Source organism: Urocitellus parryii, chromosome 2 (assembly GCF_045843805.1).
Source record: "Urocitellus parryii isolate mUroPar1 chromosome 2, mUroPar1.hap1, whole genome shotgun sequence".
NCBI classification, from domain to species: Eukaryota; Metazoa; Chordata; class Mammalia; order Rodentia; family Sciuridae; genus Urocitellus; species Urocitellus parryii.
In genome coordinates this window covers 205,476,985-205,499,786 of record NC_135532.1, presented here as the reverse complement: position 1 = coordinate 205,499,786, position 22,802 = coordinate 205,476,985, and the positions used below count along the sequence as shown (strand labels likewise).

The 22,802-nt window shown below is 30.7% G+C and overlaps 1 protein-coding gene across 1 annotated transcript in view; it reads right to left on the bottom strand.

Annotated features, from left to right (window-relative positions):
- Positions 1 to 22,802, bottom strand: part of Ncam2 (neural cell adhesion molecule 2) — a 472,605-nt gene that overhangs the window by 183,529 nt on the left and 266,274 nt on the right. Inside the window, exons 6-8 of the mRNA XM_026411794.2 lie at positions 9,355 to 9,472; positions 6,191 to 6,351; positions 3,407 to 3,552 (exon numbers count right to left, since the gene is read on the bottom strand). Coding sequence (XP_026267579.2) covers positions 3,407 to 3,552; positions 6,191 to 6,351; positions 9,355 to 9,472 — 425 coding nt within the window. The remainder of the gene's footprint in view (positions 1 to 3,406; positions 3,553 to 6,190; positions 6,352 to 9,354; positions 9,473 to 22,802) is intronic.

Below are 22,802 nucleotides of genomic sequence, written 5' to 3'. Positions count from 1 at the left end.
CCTTTCCCTTCCACCCCTCTTCCCTATATAGAATTAATCTAATCCTCCATGCTCTCCCTCCCTACTACACTATGAGTCACCCCCCTTATATCAGAGAAAACATTTGGCATTTTTTTTTTAGGTGTTGGCTAACTTCACTTAGCATTATCTTCTCCAACACCATCCATTTACCTGCAAATGCCAATATCATGATGTTTTTCTTATAATGGCTGTATAGTATACTTTTGAAACTGGGTATTAAGATATTTCTAGCATTGTTCTTTATGCCAAGACTGCTTTGGCTATTCAGGGTTTTGTTTAGTTTTTATTTTTGTGATTCCATATTATTTTAGCATTGTTTTTTTCTAGTTCTGTGAAGAATGTCATTGGCATTTTGATGGAGATTGTGATGTATCCATAGATAACTTTCACTAGGAGGACTGTTTTAACAATGTTGATTCTCTCAATCAATAAACAAGGGAAGTCTCTCCATTTTCTGGAGTCTTTTTCAATTTCTTCAGTGTTTTGTAATTTGCATTGCAGAAGGCTTTCAATCCCTTGGTTAGGTGTATTCCTTGGAATTTCCTTCCTCACTTCCTTTCCTCCTTGCTTTCCTTCCCTTTCTTCCCTCTCTTTTTGAAGCCTGTAGGTCTACAAGAAATCCAATGATTTTTGTATGATGATTTTATTTCCTTCTACTTTGATGAATTTATCAATTCTAAGAGACTTGATGGACACTTTAGGGTTTTCTAGCAATGGAATCATTATCTGCAAACAGGGCAATTTGATTTCTTCTTTTCCTGTGCATACCCATTTTATTTCTTTCCCTTGCCTAATAGCTGTGGTTAAAATTTCCAATACTGTGTTAAATGAGAGTGGTAAGAGTAGAAACCCTTGTCTTGTTTCTGATTTCAGAGGAAATGCTTCCAGTCTTCCCCCATTCAGTATGATATTGGCTATGAGTTTGTCAAAGATAGTATTTATCATGTTGAGCTATGATCCTTTTACACCCAATTTATAGTGAAGAGTAGTTGAATTTTATCAAAAGCTTTTTCTCCATCTATTAACATAATCATGTGATTCTTACCCTTGATTCAATTTATATAGTGCATTACATTTATTCTTTTGCATTCCTGCCACTTTTCATCACAAGAATGATATGATATCAGTGCAATCTATGATAGTATTGTTCAATCAAACATTAGGTATTAGAATTTGCATGAACTTTCTGCAAACAGAATTTACACAGAATAAGAGAAACAAGATAGTCTGTGCTTGAACACTATGTAATATGACAAAGATGAAAAATGTGTAATGAATACTTAAGTTGGACATGTGTTTTTGAATATACTCTTCATCATCCTTAAATAAAAGGAAAATAAGAATTATCAATATTTTAGGTGAAGGAAATCAAAGAGTTCAAATACTATTGCCACAGGTAAACCACCATTTAGCAAAGCTGAAATACAAAACTAGATTTGTCTTTCTTAAAAGCTCAGAGCAAGTATTCAATTTTTGAAATTTACTGCTGAAGACAGTAGGAATTTTAGAAGAAAGGAGATTTCTTGGTGTCCAGATATGAAAGTATTTTGGGAGAATTGGGAAGATAGAATGTAAATAGTTGTCATTTCTTCATCCATTGTATCATCTTAGTACAAAAATCATATTTTGGTTTCTATAATTTGTGAAAAATTACCAAATCAAAACATTTTATAGAAATATGTGCTCTCTAATAAAAATAGTTCTTAGCAAACACAAACTGGAATACTGTGTTCACAGACACTATGGAAGAAATTTTTGTGTGTAGTTTCAGGTGATCGAGACCATATTTTATCATGCTGATAAAATATATGAATATAATCTGCTTTCATTCTCAGTGTATACATATGGAAATATAAATTATATGAAAAATAAAACCTGATTTTGAGAAGAGAACTTTTAGTAATTTTTTTTTCAGTAGACCAGAAAACAATTGGAAAGTTTAGCATTACTAACAGGAAGGTACGCTTAATAAGGGACAAAGTGCATGTGTGGATCTAATCCACAGAAATGTGATAAATTGAAATATGAAAGAATCCTCTACAGTTTTTGATATCTGATTATATTTTACTAATTTTATTGAAATTTAACTCATTTTAGACGTGGAAACTCTGCTATAGCAGTATCTGTTATTTTATGTTAAGAAAATATTAAAGCAAACTGTGTACAACCGTGGTTCCAAGAAGACTGCGATCATATTTCCCATTTTATAAATTTGGTTTTCAACTTGAATATATAAAACAAGAATGCCAAAACAGCGCTACTATTACCAAAAAATATACACTCATAAAAAATGCTATCATGAGGAAGAAATGGAACAAATAAAAAGGGTGATGGAAAAGCATCCTTTCAAAAGTTAATAAATGGACAAGAGAGATGCAATTTTTGTCAGTTTATGAAGTTAAATAGATTGTTAAATATAATATAATAAGTTGGAGGGATGGAAAATGTACTGTAGACAAATGTTTTCAAGTCTTTCCACTCCAATATACTAGTAAGTCAGAAGTACTTTTAGGTGTACGTATATTTCAGAAACTAGACATTCTGTAAAAACTAATGAATTTTAACTCTGAGCAAAACCATCTAAAAGCCAAATTACAACATCTTTATTGCTGTGAAATGTCAATTGTACCATGTCATTGCACCACAACATTTTTCTTTTCTATTTTTGTCTATATTTGGAATTGATGAAAAGTAAAATAAAAATCTGTGGAGTATCATGAAACATGCAGTAATGTTTAATTGATTTCTCAGTAACTTGAATGCATTTTGGTGAAAGGTCATCAAAAGGCTAAATTTGTTTACCCATATTTTTCTTTTACAGTGTATAAATTATAGGAAAGCAGAAACCCAGTGACATTTCTAAAGAGTAAATGATAGTCAGAATTTTATATATTTGAATTGCTTTTATGTAAAGAGCAAATGGGGAGGTGAAAATTACCACAGAATATTTAAGATATGCAATGTATAAGAATACCCATTGGAAGCAACCTTAAGAATAATACCCAAAACTAAAATTCTGTAATTTAATGGAAAAAAAATCTTTAAATGTTATACATTGACATTTTTCTCTGATAAACTAAGTTAGTTACCTTTTAAAAAGTTAAGCCATTGGGCTGGGATCTAGGCTCAGTGGTAGAGCATTTGCCTAGCAAGTGCAAGGCCTGGGGTTCAATCCTCAGCACCACATAAAAATAAATAAATAAAAGTATCCTGTCAAACTACAACTAAAAAATAAATAAATAAATATATTTTTAAAAATTTAAGCCACATCTTTGATTTGTACAAGTTCCTTTGTAAGCTAGATACTAACTTGAGATTTGTTAATATTCAAAATTCTGGACAGGACAATGCTATCAGACACCACTACATATTGAGTCTATGTTACCTTATCGCCTTCAGAAAATGTGATGCCATCTACAGCCCTTTTCCAAGTAATCTCTGGGACAGGCTCCCCTTCTGCTTCACAGACGAGTGTGACATGACCATTCTCATATGTAGTCTCATTTTTAAGCTGTATTATGTGAGGCTGTACTGTAAAAAATGTATACATTACTCAATTGATATTGGATGAAGACAATAACTGTTCGAACTTAATATGGGTAATGGGCTCTTTAGTTGATGTTAATACAATACAAGGTGATTAACTACAGCAGTTTACAGTGGCATGCTTTACTTTATAAGAGTACCAGTAGAGTGAAAAAGAGCGGAGAAAGAACAACTCTGGAAGACTCATTTATTATCATTAAAATATTTGAGTAGCTTAGAGACCAACATAAAAATTATAATTCTTTTCAAAAAGTGAACATACTTCATTTCTCTCTTAAAGTCACAAATTTAAATTTCCTCTTTTGAAGCAGTATCTATATGGAGGTATTGCTTTAACAATGTATTGATTATTAAACTAATTATTTCTTTGTATCTACTAAAATATTTTATATTAATTTCAATTCTTAATATTTAAAAATATGCTTCTCTATAAGTATACATAGTATCCAAGACATTTTTTTGAAGTATTATTTCTTATTTTTTTTTCCTTCTTTAGATACAAAATGGATAAAAGCCTAAAAGTCAGTACTTGTTTTTCAGTACAAGAAATATTTTAATATATCTGTCTATAAGCAAAATAAAAAAGAGTTGCTCTTAATCTCAAAAAATAACATTCCTGATACCAGAAATATGTCATATTGAATTTTCAAGAATTCATTATTCTATTGTATGTAATGTATTTAGTTAGTTACTCTTTCCAGATTACTTTGTGTTAAAGGAACACAAACTTATTTAGCGATATTAAAAAAGTGATTACAACCCTGATGTAACGTTTTATTATTTCTTATTTGAAAGGATGAAAACACCAGAAACTTTTTTATCTTTGTATTCTCACTGGTATCCTAATAAAAAAAGAAGCAACAAAATAGTATTTCAGATGAATCCATAGAGGCATCTGAGAATATTATACTTGGGAATTCTGTCATATAGTACCATTTCTAATTATTTTCTTACTGAGTAATATTTATGTAGTGTAGATTTTAAAGAAAAATAACAAAATTGATAAACCCTAGCTAAGCTAATGAAGAAAAAGAGAAAACTCAGATTACTAAAATTCATGATGAAGAGGAAAATATCATCCCAGACACTACTGAAATACAGACAATAATCAGAAACTATTTTGAAAATTTCTATTCCAACAATTTTTTAAGAGGTAAACACTTGGGAACTTTTCATAATTTAAGGACTTCCTATGATTTTGGATAGATTTCTATTTATTTCCTGTTTCCTCTATGTGAGCAATCTCTAGGCTCTTAGTTTTTTCCTCTTTCTCCTCATTAAAGACTTGTTTAACATCACCTTAACATTGCTCTTTATGCTAACTTTCCAACACTCTGATATCCAAAATTATAGTCCTTTTAAAACAATGTTATCCAATTTGTCCAGTTTCATATTCTTTTTGAAGCATCTTATTAGTCAAATTTTATTATTTTATTTTAATATACTTTGGTATGGTTGTTTGTTTCTCCCCAAAAGAATATAAGCGTTCTTGAAATTTTCTCTGGTTTGAAAAGCACTTTTATTATAATGGTGGCACAACTGAGAAGAGAGTGGTCCCCCTGCTAGTATTTATTCAGCGGTATTAAAAAAGTGATTACAACTCTGATGTAACATTTTATCATTTTTGGGGAGTTAATATAAGAGGAACCCTTATACCTGTCAACTGCTAATGCTAGTCATTCTGAATCTTAGAGATTTCACCCTTCTCCAGTTTCCTTTTCTTTATTGTGAAAGCATTTTGATGAGTATTGCCAAAGATGGAGAGATACTAAATGTTAGTAGAGAATGTAATTTTTTTCCACTTTTTAAAGTGAAAAATCATATAACTATCAAATGGCAAATTTTCTTTCTTGTTCAAATATAATAAAAGGTAAATCAAAAGTTTTCTAAAATAGTACTAACTCTCTATGTTCTATCCACTTCCAAGGTAAACATTATATCTCTTGCTAAATATGAAGGATATTTACATATTTTATTTTAGTAAAATGAAAACAGATATTTAATTATAGTTCAATCAATGTTTAGCTCAATGTTTCTAAATCAGAGCCTTCATAATGTAATTTTTTTTTAATACCAGATTTTGAATCTAGGAGAGCTTAACTGCTGAGTCACATCCACAGCCCTTTTTATTTTCTATTTTGAGACAGGTCTCACTAAGTTATGTAGGGCTAATCACTAACTTGCTGAGGCTGGCTATGGATGTGTGATCCTCCTACCTCAGCCTATGGAACTGCTGGGACTCTTGAGGTTTCATGTGGAATTTTTTTTAAGTATAGTGAATGGAAAATAGATCCCAACATGAAATTTAAGACTCATGAAGACTAACCCTCATGGAGATATAAAACATTACAGAATCCATTGAAACAATTTAATTTTTTTTGTTCAGATTCAGTTATGATTCAGCTAATATTCTATAAAAATTTAAAGGGGTGATTTGATGTAATTCTTAAGACAGTTCTATTTGGTAGTTGAAATTTGAAAATACATTTCAGAGGGGAGTAAATTATATAGGACCAAATTTAATTATGGAAATTTAAATGGTTTGCATTAACAGCAGAGTAGAAGTTTTACTCAGGTACCCCTCTAGACATCTAAGACTTAGGCAATATGCTATAATACTTACCAAAGACTTGGAGAAATGCCTGCTTTTCATCTTCTCCTGCCTTATTTGTGGCCCTGCAGACATAAGGCCCTCCATCACTATTGATTATGTTCCTGACAGTGAGTTCTGTATTGCTTCCTTTCAAAAGGTACTTTTCACTTTCTTCAATGAGCTTGCCATTCCTAAAGAAGAAAAAGAAGGTTGTTCTTCATAAATTTGTATTCATAACCCAGGAGATCATAATCAACTTTTTGATCTATAGACATCTATTATTTCATGGTTATTGTCATTGATAGACAGTGATATAGTCCAATCAAAAGTATGTTTTAGTACTCCAGTAATTTAATCTGTAAATAATAAAATTATGCTTAAAATTTGTTTTGACTTTAGAGACAAGAAATCCATTGGGCAATGTTGAAATCTTGACTTTAGTCAGTTTACAAAAGCATATTTGTTCAATTTAAACTTTGATTATTAGCAAAAACCCAGTATTCTTTGGTTATTTTTATTCCCTTCACACATTTTAAGTTGGTGAGCCAACACTTTTTTTTTATGAAATATGCTTATTTTCTAGGTGGGACACATTTCTAAAAATAATTTCTATGGAAAATTTATTTAAATAAATTCCAATGTAAGTACAATAAAAACACATCAAAAATTTTTATTGTATATAAGTACTATCAATACATTAATGAAAAAATCAAGTGAAAGCACAACTAATCAGAAATATTATGCTGGATATAATTTAATTGATGAAGGAAAATAGGAAGTTTTTATGTTTCCTTTTAGACACAAATAGAATCACATTAATCATGCAGTGTTTATGCAATGAAATAGATCTAATTCTGCTCTAAGTGTGGTATATATAACCTTTCAAGTATTTTCTACTAGACTGTATAATAGGAGATATTTTAAATATATTAAAACTCTGAAACATTTCTACAATTGCCCTTATTAATTGAAAAACTTTTTATGTATTCTCTTTGCTTCTTTTTTTTATTATCCTCATTCTCTTTTACCTCATTCTTTTCTTTATTTTTCTTCTTTGCTTCTCTTCCTAGTACAAAAATATAGTGGTTTGAATGTCTGAATTGATCTTAGGACTCACTAACATAAAATGTTTAGGATTTGTATTAGTCAGTGGGAATATTTACTTTTTCATATAAATTAGAAACTAAAAAAACCTAAAAATTTTATTAAAATATTTCCAAAATTAAACAAAACATTTCTATGATATATCATGAATATTTGAAGTAAATTCTGATTACATTTTCCAGTAAAACTGACACATATTCTAATAAAATTCTTATTCTTTTGTGACTCAATAACATCATTTTTCCCAGTTTCTTATGACATCTCTACATATATACTAGGAAGTGTGCATTTCCAAGAGAAGTAGAAATCCTTAAAGTTAAAATAATAATAATGTGTATATAGTATTCTGTAGTTTTATTTGTATTTTCCAAATGTTTAAGTGATAAATAAGCAATGTTATATACAAACTTTATTATGAAATAGAAGAGGAGGAAATACGTCACTGTTCAGCCTATAAGGCCAATATTGCCTTGAGGTGTAACAATTCAAGAATGAGAAAATAATAATATTATATTTCTCATAGTCATTAATTCAACAATTCTTAACATTATCATTATATCTATCACAACGATACATAAAAATATAACATATCTTAAGTGGGTTTTAAACAAGGAATATAAGGGATCCCTAACATTTGAAAATCAATGGAACTTATTAGATTAATGGGCTAACAATAAAAGTGTATAGAGTATTTTCAGTACATAGAAAACAACTATTTGAAGGGAATGAAGGGAGAGATGTAGAATTGCTGCTTTTCCTCTCACTTATTTAAATACCACTTATTTGTTTCTGATTGTATTTGTGAAATATTCTTATAATTTCTCAATTTTTATTCCTTGACTGTATTCTTTACTTCTACCAAATGGCTCTTCTCTCCCAAATTCAAACTTTGATTCCTTAAGTCCTCTAAGTGACTGTATCTGAAGATAGGGCCATTAAGGACATAATTAAGGTTAAATGAGATTACATGGGGCAACTTATCCATGATGGAGCAGGTGCACTTAAAAGAAGAGGAAGATATACTAGAGATCTCTTTCTCAGTCTTTCCAGACAGTGGAGAGAGCATATGACAATAAAGGAGACAATGTATAAGCCACTAAGAGAGAGCTATCAGAAACCAACCCTGCTGGTACTTTGATGTCTGTTTACATCTACAAATAAAAAGCACAAAAATAAAAACTTCCCCTTAAAACTAATGTCATCTCTATAGACTTTATGACCACATACTCCCTTTCTCCTAATACATACTTTATATCCAGAGGCTAAAATGACTATTTACATTTAAAGTAATTATTTTTCCATCCTACTCAATTGAAGAAAATAATGACATATGAAGCTACTAAGATGAAAAATTATAGATATAAGTTACAGTTTATTTTCTCTGACTCTGCCTCCTCTTGTCCCTATGATTATTATTTTTCTGATTAAATATAAGAAAACAATTTTGAATACATATGAAACTTTTTAAAATCTAAGTAAATAAGTTTCTTTGGAAACATTAAATTATTAAAATAATATTCTGTGACAATATTTTTTCATCATAATAGTTGACCTGAAAGGTTTTCTGTGATGCAGTTAGATCTCACATAAGTAAACTGTTAAAGAATAGATTTAGAATATAAATTTTACTCATATGATAGGTTGAACAGTTTTAAAATGACAAATTAAACTCATGAAGTTTTAACTTTGCATAATTACCTTTTATCTACACACAAATAAAATATACAATTAATTACATTATAATAAAAAGTACACTTATAACAATGTGGCCTGCAACACTGGGATGTCTATTTCAAGACACACTAGTTGTAACATTAAAAGGTAGGATTAGTTACAAGATTCCTAGGCCCATTCTAGCCAGAAACATGCCCTCAAAGACAGAATAAGCATCATGAGGGCAGCCTTGGACTCAAAATCAGAGCAGAACACACTGCTTATCTCTTTAGCAATTAACCTCAGGAATTGAACTGAAAACAGTAGCCTTATTAATTTTTAGATAAAATTAAAAACATTGCTTTACTTCTTGACAAAACGATTAAAAATCCAAATAGTATTCCATGAGCCAGACGACACATGCATGCTTAACCTACCTTGACCAGGAGATGGTAGGTTCTGGAGAGCCTGAAGCCCTGCAGGACAATGTCATCTCTTCTCCTCTCTCTGCTGTGGCATTAAATGATTTCTGAGGCATTGTGATTGCTGGTGGCACTGAAAGACAGATAGACATAGAATAAATAGAGACAAAAACGTTTGAACCAACACCATTCTAAGACTTTTTGTCCCCTTTTTTCTAACTGCTAAACATTAAAAATTGATGTTAAATTCTAATTTAATAATAAAAGAATATCAATGTCCATTGCTATGCATTCTTATGTACAATAATTAGAAAATATTTATAATGTTTTTTTATTTTTCTTAATCTATTAAAACAAACAATGAACTATATGTTTTAACAAACACATACACTTTTATAAAATGTCTCACAAGAAGACAATACCATCCTTACTTAATCAATACTGATATTTAATTTAAGCATAAATGGATTTCCTATTTGGTTTCTCATTGCTATATGTAATGCCATAAGCAATCATTCACTGCTTTAAGACAGGGCTTTCAAATTAGGTGTCAAAGCATAATGTTCTTTCTGATTAACTGCACTTAATTTCTTCAAACAACTATAAAACATTTTATGAAGAGAAACTGCTTAAGCCATAGAGAGTATGAAAATAGATTTTCATGAACAATTCAATTTTAAAATTAAGCATCCCCAATTTCTAACTAATTACATTGCAAAAACTGCATATGCTGCAAATTTTGGACAGGTTGAAACTGTTACTGAAATGCACTGTTGGCAATAAACAAGTTACTAACATCCATAACAGAAGCTAAATTTCAAAGTAAAGCATAAATTGTAACTCAGTACACAGTTTCATTTATTAAATTGAATGTGATAAAGTAATATTGGAAATTAATTGTCCTAATAAATGAATTTATTTTTTACATATCCAAACAACATGGCCAGATAGGTACTTATAAGTTTAATTATAATTAAATATCTCTATAATAGCATTATGTTATTTTCAGGTCAGTAACTATCTTTCATTAGCTCACTGATAGTGAGAATAATAAGTTAAATGTATATCAATCATTAAACACAACAAATCAAGTTTCTGAATTTACGATGTAGATATGAGGAACATGATCTGACATGTTATCTCTAAAATAATAATGATGAATGGTATTTAAAAAGATGACTTTTTAATATATTAATTCTTAATTTTAAGTACACTGCTCTTTGACTATCTGTATGTTATTTTTTCTTCCTGGTGATAGTAATAAAAAAACACAATGTAATAAAAATGCATTGATTTGCTTTTTATAATTTATAAAGGTAGTTTGAAGAGCACTGTTACTATTTGTATTATAAAAGTAAAGATTTTCAATACATTAAGGAATTAAAATAAAAGTGAACTTTTAGCAGAAATTCTCTCTAACATCAAATATAAATAGACACTTCCAAATTGATAATGAGGTGCTTCAGTTCTTGTTCTGAGTTGCCATTCACTGGAAAACTTTATTTAATTCTTTAACATCATTTTCTTGTTTATAAACTAAAGTAAGCTAGAAGATCTATAAAAACTGACCACTTCAATAGTTTTAGCCTATGTTATCTTAAATCTTCTAATAAAACTTCTTCTCTTAACTTAGTGTAGGTTAGCAGAACACTACTAATATTTTATGTTCATACAATTTTGTGAAAAGATACTCTCCAAATAGTCAGTAAAATAATAATATCAAAATCTGAGGAGGTTTTTCATCAGTTCTAATGCCAAGGTGTTCAGGGAGTTTAATACCCACTATTTTGGACTATGGAAATCATTTTTATGTATACTTTTATTTTATTGATTATAAATTCCACAGTGGAATTAAGCAATATTAAAAGATATTGCAATTCTATTTCATTCAGTCTTCTTGTTTTCTCATAAATCCTATGCCTCTCTATTTTTACTTTTTAAAAACACTTTACTTCAAATTTGACTGCAACAGAAATATTCTGTTTTAATACACTTATTGATATTTGTATTCTGTATCTGTTAATTTGTCAAAACTTCCTGGAAACAAATCCATTTTTATTCTTTAGTTGCTAGAAATAGGGCAGGTGTTTAGGTAGCCTCATAACTTTCAACAATATGAAGGCTTTGGTTACCTTCAAGTTATCATTGCTCTCGCTGGATGCTTAGGCTCCAGAGATACCACTAATTTAACAGTTTAATTTCCCTTTCTTCAAAAATGGCTCTAGCTATTTCATATGTCTCCCATGTCTTGTAAGCATTTCTCTACCCACTTTTCTTCAAATATTTCTCCGAAGATGGATGTCACCCTAACCAAGGGATACCTAAGTATGTCACAGTTTTAGTAGTTCAGACTAACCAACATCCATTAATTCCCCCAAATTTATTCTGGCTAGCAATAACTAATCTCATTCTGCCACAGGCAGAAAGTTACTATTTATAAGGATTTCTTTTCAGTTCTAAATATATACCAGAGACTAAATTCACACATAGATAGTTTATCTATCTGAGGACCACTAAAAAGTCACCTCACAATTATTTTACATCATTACTCTCTCTTTAAAAATCTTCAGACTATGTAGCTATTAGAAAATCACAAAAATAACTCAGTCCTTTACCAAGAAGAAACATGGACCAGTTTAATAATAAAGTATCTTGTTGCTTTTACTTTTTGTTTTGCCATTCTCAGTCTACATGCAAAGAAAATTAGTTTCTTTTCTTAGGTCTTCCCATAAATTAATTATCACATGATCCCTTCCATTGCATTTAAGTATTGAAGATAAAAAAGTGGAAAAATTCAGAAACCACATTTGTAAAACTAATTTCTATTATTCAATGAACTTACATTTTTTTGCATTTTTCATAAACTCAGTTTCTTATAATATTATGGAATAAAGAATTTTAATATTATGTAGATGCTTTTTTTGTAACGAGGTACTTCCATTATGGAGACCACATTATCATTATTTTGATCAAATAACTCGTACTTTCCAATGGTTATATTAGGCTTTAACATAATTATTGTATCTACATTTTTTGTCTCTCAGTTTCATCTGCTTTGCTTTTTACTACTTTCTAAAATGCTGTAATATAATCTAACACCTCTAAATTTTCATTAATAACAGTTCTGGTTCTTGAAATAATATTCCATTTCTCACTTACAGAGTTGCTTAATTTAAATTTCTATTTAACAGGAATATATTTTCAACTAAAGAAACATAATTTAAGGACTATTAAGTATCAAATTATGGACCAAAAAGTAATTCTACAACTTCAGTTTGAAAGACAGTACATCTCCAAGGTTCAACTAAACATATATAGTTAACCCTTACAGAAAACTGCAGATGAGTTGTTTGTGATTTTGAGTATCAGCAGTTAATAATTTTGTCTTGCAATAGAATTTAATCAATATGTCTTTACATACTTGATTGAGAATGGTAAAAAACACTTTCCAAGTATTAATTGCTAATTTGTGAAAACAGTAAAGTGGTGATATAATGATGATGATATGTTGAGCACTGAGTTTTAAAATCAAATCCATCTGAAGAAAACAGTAAGATCTTTGATGCGACCAGATTACAAGATAATGAAGATCAAGATAACTCATTACATTGATTGAGAAAAAGGAAAAACATTGCATTGGCATTTTAAATTCCATTCTTAGAGATCTACAAGAAGTTGACAATTCAATAAAATAAGTGTTGCTTTCAGTGGACACAAATATAAAAGTAAACACAATGATAACAGATGATCTGTGGCATTTTCATAATCATGATCTGCATTTTACAAATGTTCACTAAATTAATCTGATTTATATGCTCTTCTTTAAAATTGACTTATAAAATAGTTCAACTTCACAGGTTCAAAACAAAGTAAATATTTAAGCAATTTAACCTCTTTCTTCCTTAGTTACTTTTATAACTTGAATTGTTTAGGCAAATATTAATCCAAGTTTTATTCTTCCTTCTTCCTGCTTCAAAATATACCTTTGTCTGTATAATAATCCATGTGAGAGATGATATGTAAAGAACTTCCTCACTTTTTTTCAAACTGTGTAGTATTCCATACCATCTGGAAACACTGTTGGGCATGTTAGGTTACCTTGCTAAACACAGCCAAATACATATATTTTACAACATTTATCTATTTTAGGAAGTTCTGACTTAAGCTATCCAGAAGTGCAATTTGGAGGTCACCTACAGCAGAAAGTCTCAAAGTGTGTTTGAAGAAACCCTAAGGTCTCCAACACCCTTTCAGAGGACTCTGGGGCCCTCTCTTTACCAGTTACGTATCTGTGGGCAGATGAATTTTCTCCTGCAAAAGTTAATTATTGACCTTGCCAATGGAGAAAAAGTTCAATAACTTATTTATCTGAAAGAGCGTTCAGGTTCAAAAGTATATAATGAAATATTGAATTTGGTAGCACATTGCAATGTCTACCTTGTATCTGCTAAGTCACAATTAATTCATATTCAAAACTACATACAATGGTCGAATCTGAGCCATCCTGGCAGTGCCAATGTAGCCTGATCTGTACCCCAAAGTGGATGGTTGCCAAGCATGCCCAGGGGACTGCATAGGGTGGGACACTTGATGTTAGAGGAGCAAAACAAAGATAACAGCCATGTAGTAATTAAAGATTGATCACAAAAGATGGGATTTATTTTTATAGAATTTTTAAATAACAAAGGATAAAATCTTCATAATTTATAATTTTAAAACAGAAAAATATAAATTTTGTATATGAAAGCTAAATAAAGACTCTCTCAAAGGAATTAAGTAGGAAAAGATGTGCACATGAGATGAGAGAAAACAAACTGAAGTAATAGATTTAAACCCTATCCAATGAATATAATAACATATTTAATGTAAATTATATAAATTTGAAAAATGTTCTAATTCAAACTCAGAAAATGTCAGTATACTGACATTTTCTGAGTTTGAATTAGAACATTTTTCATCTATTAAAAAAATAAACCTCATTGTATACTTCTTATGAAAGGTCACTTTAAAAATAAAGAAACATTTAGGTTAAAATTAAATGGAAAGGAATAGACATTCCATGAGACCCCTAATAGGAAAAATGGATGGGTGAAATACAGAAGTATCATTGAAAGATTTTATCAGGAATAAACACAGTCATTTCCTAATGATAAAGAAGTTACCAAAACAAGAACTCATAAAAATTCCAAATGAGTTATCAGTTGGCCCCTTACCTGACGATTAACAAAACTCCAACTAACATAAAAATAATTCACACTCTTTTTAAGTACAAAGAAATACATTTGAAAATATACAGACCAAACAAAATGTATGCTTTGAATCTATTAAAGTGAAATTAGAAATCAATGACAGAATGACAGCTGGAAAATCTCCATATATTTGGAAGTTAAATAATATAATTGTAAATATCCTGCTGGAAAAAAGAATATTCAATAGAAAATTACAAGATATTTTCAAATCAATAGCAAAATACATAACATTATCAAGAGTGGTGGAAAGAAGTTAGTGCAGTACCTACATATAGGCATGCATGCATCAGATGAAAGAGATTTTAAATGAATGTACTCAGTTTAACCCTAAGAAAACAGAAAAAGAATATCAAATTACCCTCCCATCAGTAAAAATAGAACAGTAAAGGTAATATATGAAAAAATAAAAGAGAAAAAAATCAAGAAAGTCAAAATTGGGTTTTCTTTTTTCCTTTTGAGAGAGATCAACATTACTGAAAAAAATCTAACCAGGCTGATCAGAAAAGAGGGAGAGAAGAAGGAAGAGAACAAAAAATGAATGAGAACACAAATAATAATAGTAAGAGAATGAGAACATTAGCTCAACTACAGATCCTAAATATATTGACAAAATAATTTGAAGATACTATAAACAATTTTATGTCAACAATTTTCAGCAGATTAGATAAAGTTGACAAATTCTTAAAAGATATCAACTATCAAATTTCACTTCAAAAATAGCCTAAAAATATTTTTAAAATCAAAGGGTTAAAATAATATTTTATTATATTATCACAGTGTAAAATTTAAATCCAAGTAGGTTTACTGATGAATTCAATTAATTATTTAAAGGAAATATAATTTAAATGAAACACAAACTCTCCCAACAGAAAGAAGGAAAGTTTTTCTAACTTATTCTGTGAGGCCAATTTTCCTTTGAAATTAAAATCAGACAAAGGAATGACAAGAGGAGACAGCTGATGATTGACAGCCTATAAAAAAATACAATTCATAACAAAATTGTAGGGAATTAAATCCAACAATATATAAAAGAATAACATACTGTGATCCAGTGGGAATAGAAAGCTAAGTAACATTCAAAAATCTAAGAAATGAATTAACCAAATCATTGTATTTAAAAATATGCCTCATGATGTCATCTCAGTAGATTCAGAAAAAAAAAATATGGCAAAATTCAAAACCCATTTTTAATAAAAATTCTTGATAATCTAGGAACAAGTTACTTTCTCAGCTTGATTATAAAACAAAAAAAAACAAGCAGAAACTACTAGTGTGCAACTAAGGAGATACATAATATTGTAAGAAAGTATGTTTCCTCCCTTCAAAGTTTAAGGACCAGGCAGGGATAATCACTTATATCACTTTTGTTTAACAAGGTAGTAGAGGTTCCAGTGAAAAGAGGGAAGTAAAGCCATCTAATTAGGAAAAACACAAGTAAGCTATATTTATTCACAGTTGTTGGCATAACTACAGCCATCTTCCTTTCCCTCACCTCCACTTTATGAACACAGTCCGTATTCTTAAGAAATAACTTGCCAGTCCTTGAGGAGTAAAAACTTGTTCGTCTCTATCCTTGAGAAATAGAAAATCACCCATGACAAAATCAGGTGATGGTTATTAAGCCAATTGCAAAGGCTAACCCTGCCCCTAACCCATGGCCATAATCTTGCATATCCAAAGTAATTCTTGAGATAAAGTTGCTGCTCTCTCTCTGCATGAGATAGCTTGTCAGGTTCCTGACAATAAATCTGCTTTTGCCTTTGTCCTTGGTGTGTTTGTGAGATCAGTCCTGTGCCAGTTTTCTGTCAACAGTGATACTGTATGATCATGAAATTCCTTTGGAACCTAATAATAAGCCAACTACAACATAATAAAATCAATAAGTAAATTTAGTAATATTTTATTTAAAATATTTATTTTTTAGTTGTAGATGGACACAATATCTTTATATTATTTATTTATATTTATGTGGTGCTGAGCATGGAATCCAGGGCCTCTCATGTGCTAGGCAAGTACTTTACTGATGAGCCATAACACCAGTCCCAATATTTTAGAACATAATTTTACTACCCCCTCTATATAGATCTTCATCTACCTTTCTAATATCAAAACAATTAAAAATTGAAAATGAAAGACAACAAACACATGTAATTATTTTTTCAGTGCTGAGAGTCAAATAAAGGGATAAAATCAAGCACTGGCTTGATCAGTGTACCAACATTGAGTTACATCCCCAGACCCAAATTATACAGGGTATTTAGAGATAAATATGGCAAAATATGTGCTAGGGCTGTATACAGAACTTTAAGAAGCACTGCTGAGACTAATTGAAGACCCACATATGTAGGTAATTATACTGTATTTGTCAAAAAGAGGCATCCTTATTTACAAGAAAACAATTGTCCCAAAAGTGATATGTAGCTTCAAAACTACTCTACAATATACTTGGCAGTGTATGTTTGTGCATGCATGTGTTGTAAAAATTGATATAATGACTCCAAAATAAACATGAAAATGAAATTAACCTAGAATATTTGATGGCATGTTGAAACTCTTCTGAAAACAATAATGGAATTGAAGAGGTTACAACAAATCATTCCCTTATTATAAATCTGAAGAAACCAAGATAGTTTGGTATTGGGGCAAGAAGACAAACAGATAAACAGAATACAGTCCCTAAAACACATACATTATCAAGTTATTTCAAATCAAGGAAAGGTTTTTGATTGTTACAGTATAGTCATTTCAGCAAATGTGGTGAAAATTGGACATGCAATGCCAAAAAAAAGGAAGAAAAAATGTGTAGAACTAATTCCAAATCAAAAGTTTTAAAACTATCAGAGGAAAACATTGTGGAGTTTTATCATATTTAGTTTAGATAGTGAATTCTCAGATTTAACACAAGCACAATTCATTAAAAAATGGACTTTATCAAGGTAGATTTTTTCCCTTGAAAGTCAGTGATAAGAAAATGAAAAAATAAGGCATGTTTTGGATAAAATATTCCAAAATTGTATATATGATAAAGGAATTCTGTATAAAATACAAAATATACAGGGAATTCTAGAAACTCAAATTTAAGAAAATAACACAAGTAAAAATTGGTTAAATGTTTCAAAAGACATTTTACCATGGTTTGGAGGTTGGCTTAGTGGTATGGCATTTACCAACCATGTGTGAAGCCATGATCCCTAGCACCACAGAAAAAATACAAACGCTACAAATGATTAGTGGTAAAGGTGATCAATGTATTTACTCATTAAAAATTGCAAATTAAACCCACAATATGAAATTACTAAATATTTATTAGTATAAATATACAATTTTTGATTCCATGAAGCTTTGGTGAGAACTTGAAGAAACTGGAATGCCTATACACTTATTCTAGGAACCCTTTCAAAGGGATTCTACAAACACTTTACAAAACATTTTGGCAGCATTTTCAAGTCTATCATGCCATAAGATCCACCATAAAATGTGCCCATGCCTTTCATGGGTATTTTACTCAAGAGAATTGAAGGTATATGTCTGCACAAAGACTTACAGACAAATGGGTATAGTAGCTTCATTTGTGATTCAAAAGCTGAAACCTCTTAAAAAGAATTTTGGTGAATGGACAAGAAATACCAAAATAGTACTAACTTGAACGTTTTGAAGCAATAAAAAAGAATGTATTTTGCTGCTTAGGATAACATGAACAAATCTCAGAATCATCTCAAGTGAGAGAAAAGTGTAAGATTTCACTTAAAGGGGAGTATGTACAGGCTGGGGTTGTGGCTCAGTGGTAGCCTGCTTGCCTAGCACCTGTGAGGCACTGGTTCAATCCTCAGCACCACATATACTTTACATATTTGACAAAATTACATGCAAGATAACTGGAATTGGCTGTGTAAAAGGAAAGATGCCTGGTAGTAAAAGGAAGATGCCTTCCAAATAATAGTAAGATAATGTGAATTATTTCAATAAAAGAGAAATCAATTTAAGTAGCAATGACTGCCAGTCACAATATCTCTATGAGTGGTATGTTCTCATTTTTGCAAAAAATAATTAAAAGCTGAAATATTATTCCTGAAATTACAGGCTACCTTCTCTACACCTATATTGATGATATACCCTGAGGCTATATTACCTTTGTTCTTGAAGAATAAATGAAGTAATCTGTGAAAATAATTTGACACATAAATGGGTCAACTCAAATTGGTGAGAAAGGTACGATGTTAGAGATTTTTAGAGACAGAATTAACAGTTCAGGTAGAAAGATCTATCAATATCTCAGAGATACATTTGGATGCCTAGTATGTGACTTTTGGCCAAGATAAGGGCATTGAAATTTATGATCTATGGAGACATTCTCCTAGTAACCCCTGAAGTCATTTTCTGCACTTATTTTTTTGTACCTGTCCTAAACAATGTTTAAAACCTAACTTGATTACCTTAGGGACCTCCCTGTGAGGTTCACTGAGATACCTCAGTCACCCACACCTTTGTGGCCATAGTTGAAGATACATCACCATGGTGTGTATGTGCAAATTGGGCCCTTCAGAATCTTGCTTGTAAGATTAGCTCTGGAGTGCCCAAAGCTGGCCTACCTTGTTCTCTATACCACATTCTTTCCTTCAAAATGAAACCTCTAAATATATGTACTCTGTGGAATCCGGCAAGTCTTCTGAAATACCTGAACTTAAAAAAAAAAAAAAATTACAGATGCGAACATTGTACTACAAGATATCACAAGGGGAAATTTTGAAATAAGGCAAGCAAAATTAATAATTCTTGCTAGAATTGATGCTTGGACTAAGTCCTATAGAAAAATTCGACTGATCAAAAAGAAAAAGGAAGAAAGAAAAGAGAGGAAAAGAGAGATAGTAAAAGAGAGAGAGGCAAAGAAAGAGATATATAGAGAGACTGTGTCTGCATGAAGGATAAGAATGTTTAAAAGACCATCCAGTAACAGGAACAAGTATTATGCACAATTCGATGGTTATAAACATTTTTTTCTGATTTCAATTAAATATTCTCTGTTTCTTAAATATCTTCACTCTTCTGAACACTCATATTGTTATAATTTGGATATGAGATACAGGACTTTGAGAGGTCAAAGCTCCTGTATTAATACAGAATGTTCAGAGCTAACATTATTAGATTGTGAAAGCTGCAACCTAACCACTTCATACTCCTTTTAATGCACTGACTCAGTGGTAACCATAGGTAAGTGAAGTGTAGCTGGAGGAGGTGGGTCACTAGGGGTGTTCCCTAGAAGGGGACACATTCCCTGTGTTCCTAGTCACTCCCCAAACTCCTTCTAGCTTCCTGACCCCACCATAAACTGAGCAGCTTTTATCCACTGGATCCTTGCCCCATCATGTGCCATCTCATGAAATGCTCAGAGCTAAGAAATTGGCTGTCTATGTGCTGAGACCTCCAAAATAATGAACCCTAAATAAACTTACCCTCCTCTAAATTGTTCTTGATGGGTATTGTGGTCATGGTGATGCAAGAGCTGACTAGAACACATGCTATGGGTACTTACATTGTTAATGAAAGCTATACAATGTGAAAAAACAAAAACTAAAGGGAACAAATACTCATCATAACAACTTTGAATGCGAATATTATTGATGCTGCTTCCCAAGCTGTCCTTTACTGCAGCACACTTTCAGGATTAGGACTCATGAATGTCTCTCTAGAGTAATTTAGACATTGATTGTTCCAAATGTCATTCATCTCCACAATGTCAGATCCTATCTTAATGGTCCTTTTACTTTAGTGATTGATTCTACAAAATGATAAAAATGTGCTTTATTGAAGTATCTTGTGGTCTCTCTGGATTTCTTGAAGCTTCTGTTGTTGTTATCATTGTTGCTTTACCCGTAGATGACAGGGTTCAATTTTGTAATTATCAGCCAAATATTTGATAAGAAAACAACAAACACTAAATCCCTATACGACCAGCAGAAGAATGCCGTCTGGAAGACAGCTGAATTTAGAGTGGGAATCTGATTCAAACGTGAGACAATGCTACCTCCTCTTTTCATTGGTGAATAAAACATCATGTTGAAAATGGATACATGCATTTCTATAGCCATTCTAATACATTAGGCCTCTTTAAAATGTATTAAAAACCTGAATAAAAGGAGACATGGAGAAAAGATTAAGGACTATATGTTATCTCCTCAGATCAATCATTAATGTGGAGGAGAAAATCCCCAAAAGTTGACTTAGATAGAAAATCTCTTCCCCTGTCCCTCTGTCTTCTCATTTAATGTATATAAAATGACAGTTGCTAAAATGAGGATTAAATAAGAGTTAAGGTGAATATATATTTTTATATCTTTACATTCCCAGACTAATACATCAAATTTAATGGAATCACTTTCAATATTAGTGGCATTACAGAAGAAATATATTTGATAAAATATATAAAGTGTGGTTTTCACAAATGCTTACTTATTTATCTTTTTGTAAATTATATTTTGTATTTTACATGTTATTATATGGATTACCCTCATAAGTTACAGTCATTAAAATTACTCAAAATCACTTGTTGTCTACATGTTGGAATCAATTATATTATTAATATGCACAGGGTGAGCTTTTATGCTCACTATTCTTTATGTTATTCCACATTGTGCACAACTTAAAAGGAATTACAAAGTAACTTTTCATTTATTATAAAAAGAAAAATACTTTTCTTCATTACATTGACATTGAAATGATTAAAAATGGGTAGGAATAAAAAACCACTTCCAGAGATCATTGAAATATCAAAATGCAGTACACAGTCAAACACACACTTGCACAAATATCTCTGCCCATTATCATCCACTGTTGATTTTCATGTTCAAGGGAAGGCCAAAGACACAATTGCTTTAAAATTATACAAGTAGATGTTTTTCATTCAACCTCAAATTTCCTGCCCACATGACCCCAAACTTGAACTAGAGGTTATTGGAGCATTCTTTAGAAATTTACAAAAGATTTAGAAAATAATGAATCATTATGCCTGAGAAGAACATTTTATAAAAATAACCCTCTATTGACTTTATTTGAAATTTAAATTATTTCCAGTTCTTTCATGTGTATGAACCTTTAATGAGTTGCTATGGAGTCTAGAAATCAGATGATGGGTGATGTACCTGATAAAAGCAAGAGAGATGATATTGACCTCTTTTAAAATAGTATATCCATGATTTGTGCATAAGTGGGCATGTTTGTGTCTATATAATTTACCTAATATACTTAAAGAGTTCAGGAATTCACACTAAATTTGGCCAGACAATTCAACAAATCTCTCTGTTAATCTGCTTTTGAAAGATTTCAAATAGTGGCTCAAGAGTCAAACCTGACATGATAGTAAAATGAAATCACTCACTGATAGGCTAGAGAAAAAGTTTTAGGTAGGGTATAAAGTTGAAAGTTTAATTGGTGATCCCATAAAAACTTATATAATCACATAAAAACATAGGAATTACTTAGGAAATATCATTGGAAAATAAATATTTGCCACATGAGAGAACCCAGCTGATTATAAATAGAATGATAAAGTCATGTAACAAGATTTCTCTAAATTATTGACCAAAGCCAACTGTGAATCTATCTACAGCCTCACCCATTTTCTACTCATTTCTTCCAGACTCAAAATAAAAGGTATCTTACTTCTATATTTTCATTTTTCATTATATGTTAGTGTATATTTATACTTCAAGTCATTATAATATGGATTTTACACAAGTTACTTAAGTGATACAGTTCAACCTTAATGTCTCTTGTAAGCTCATAATTATCAAATTCAGAATATAGCAAGGTTCATACATATTAAATTTCTGCTAGTATTTGCTACTCTGGAAGCTCAAATTCACATTACAAATCCTGAAATTATCTGTAATTCCTTTTACCTGTGTGTACCGGTATGCCATGATGATTTTACTTCAAACATGACCTAACTATATAGCTCTCCTTTCATTTACTTGTTCTTTCTACCTGCCTCCATCCTTCTGTCCACTTTCTTACTCTCTTGCCAGACTGCTTACTTCTCAATGTCAGCTCAAATTTGTTTTACAGACCAGGCTTTTAATGACACATCCATAGTTCTCCATGTTCTGTCTCCACCTGCTTTAGTATATGGTCCACTAAAACTACACATATTATATTCATATATATCCATCTTTCCCATAAATAATAAGGGACTTCAGTGAAGGTGATTATTTTAAGTTG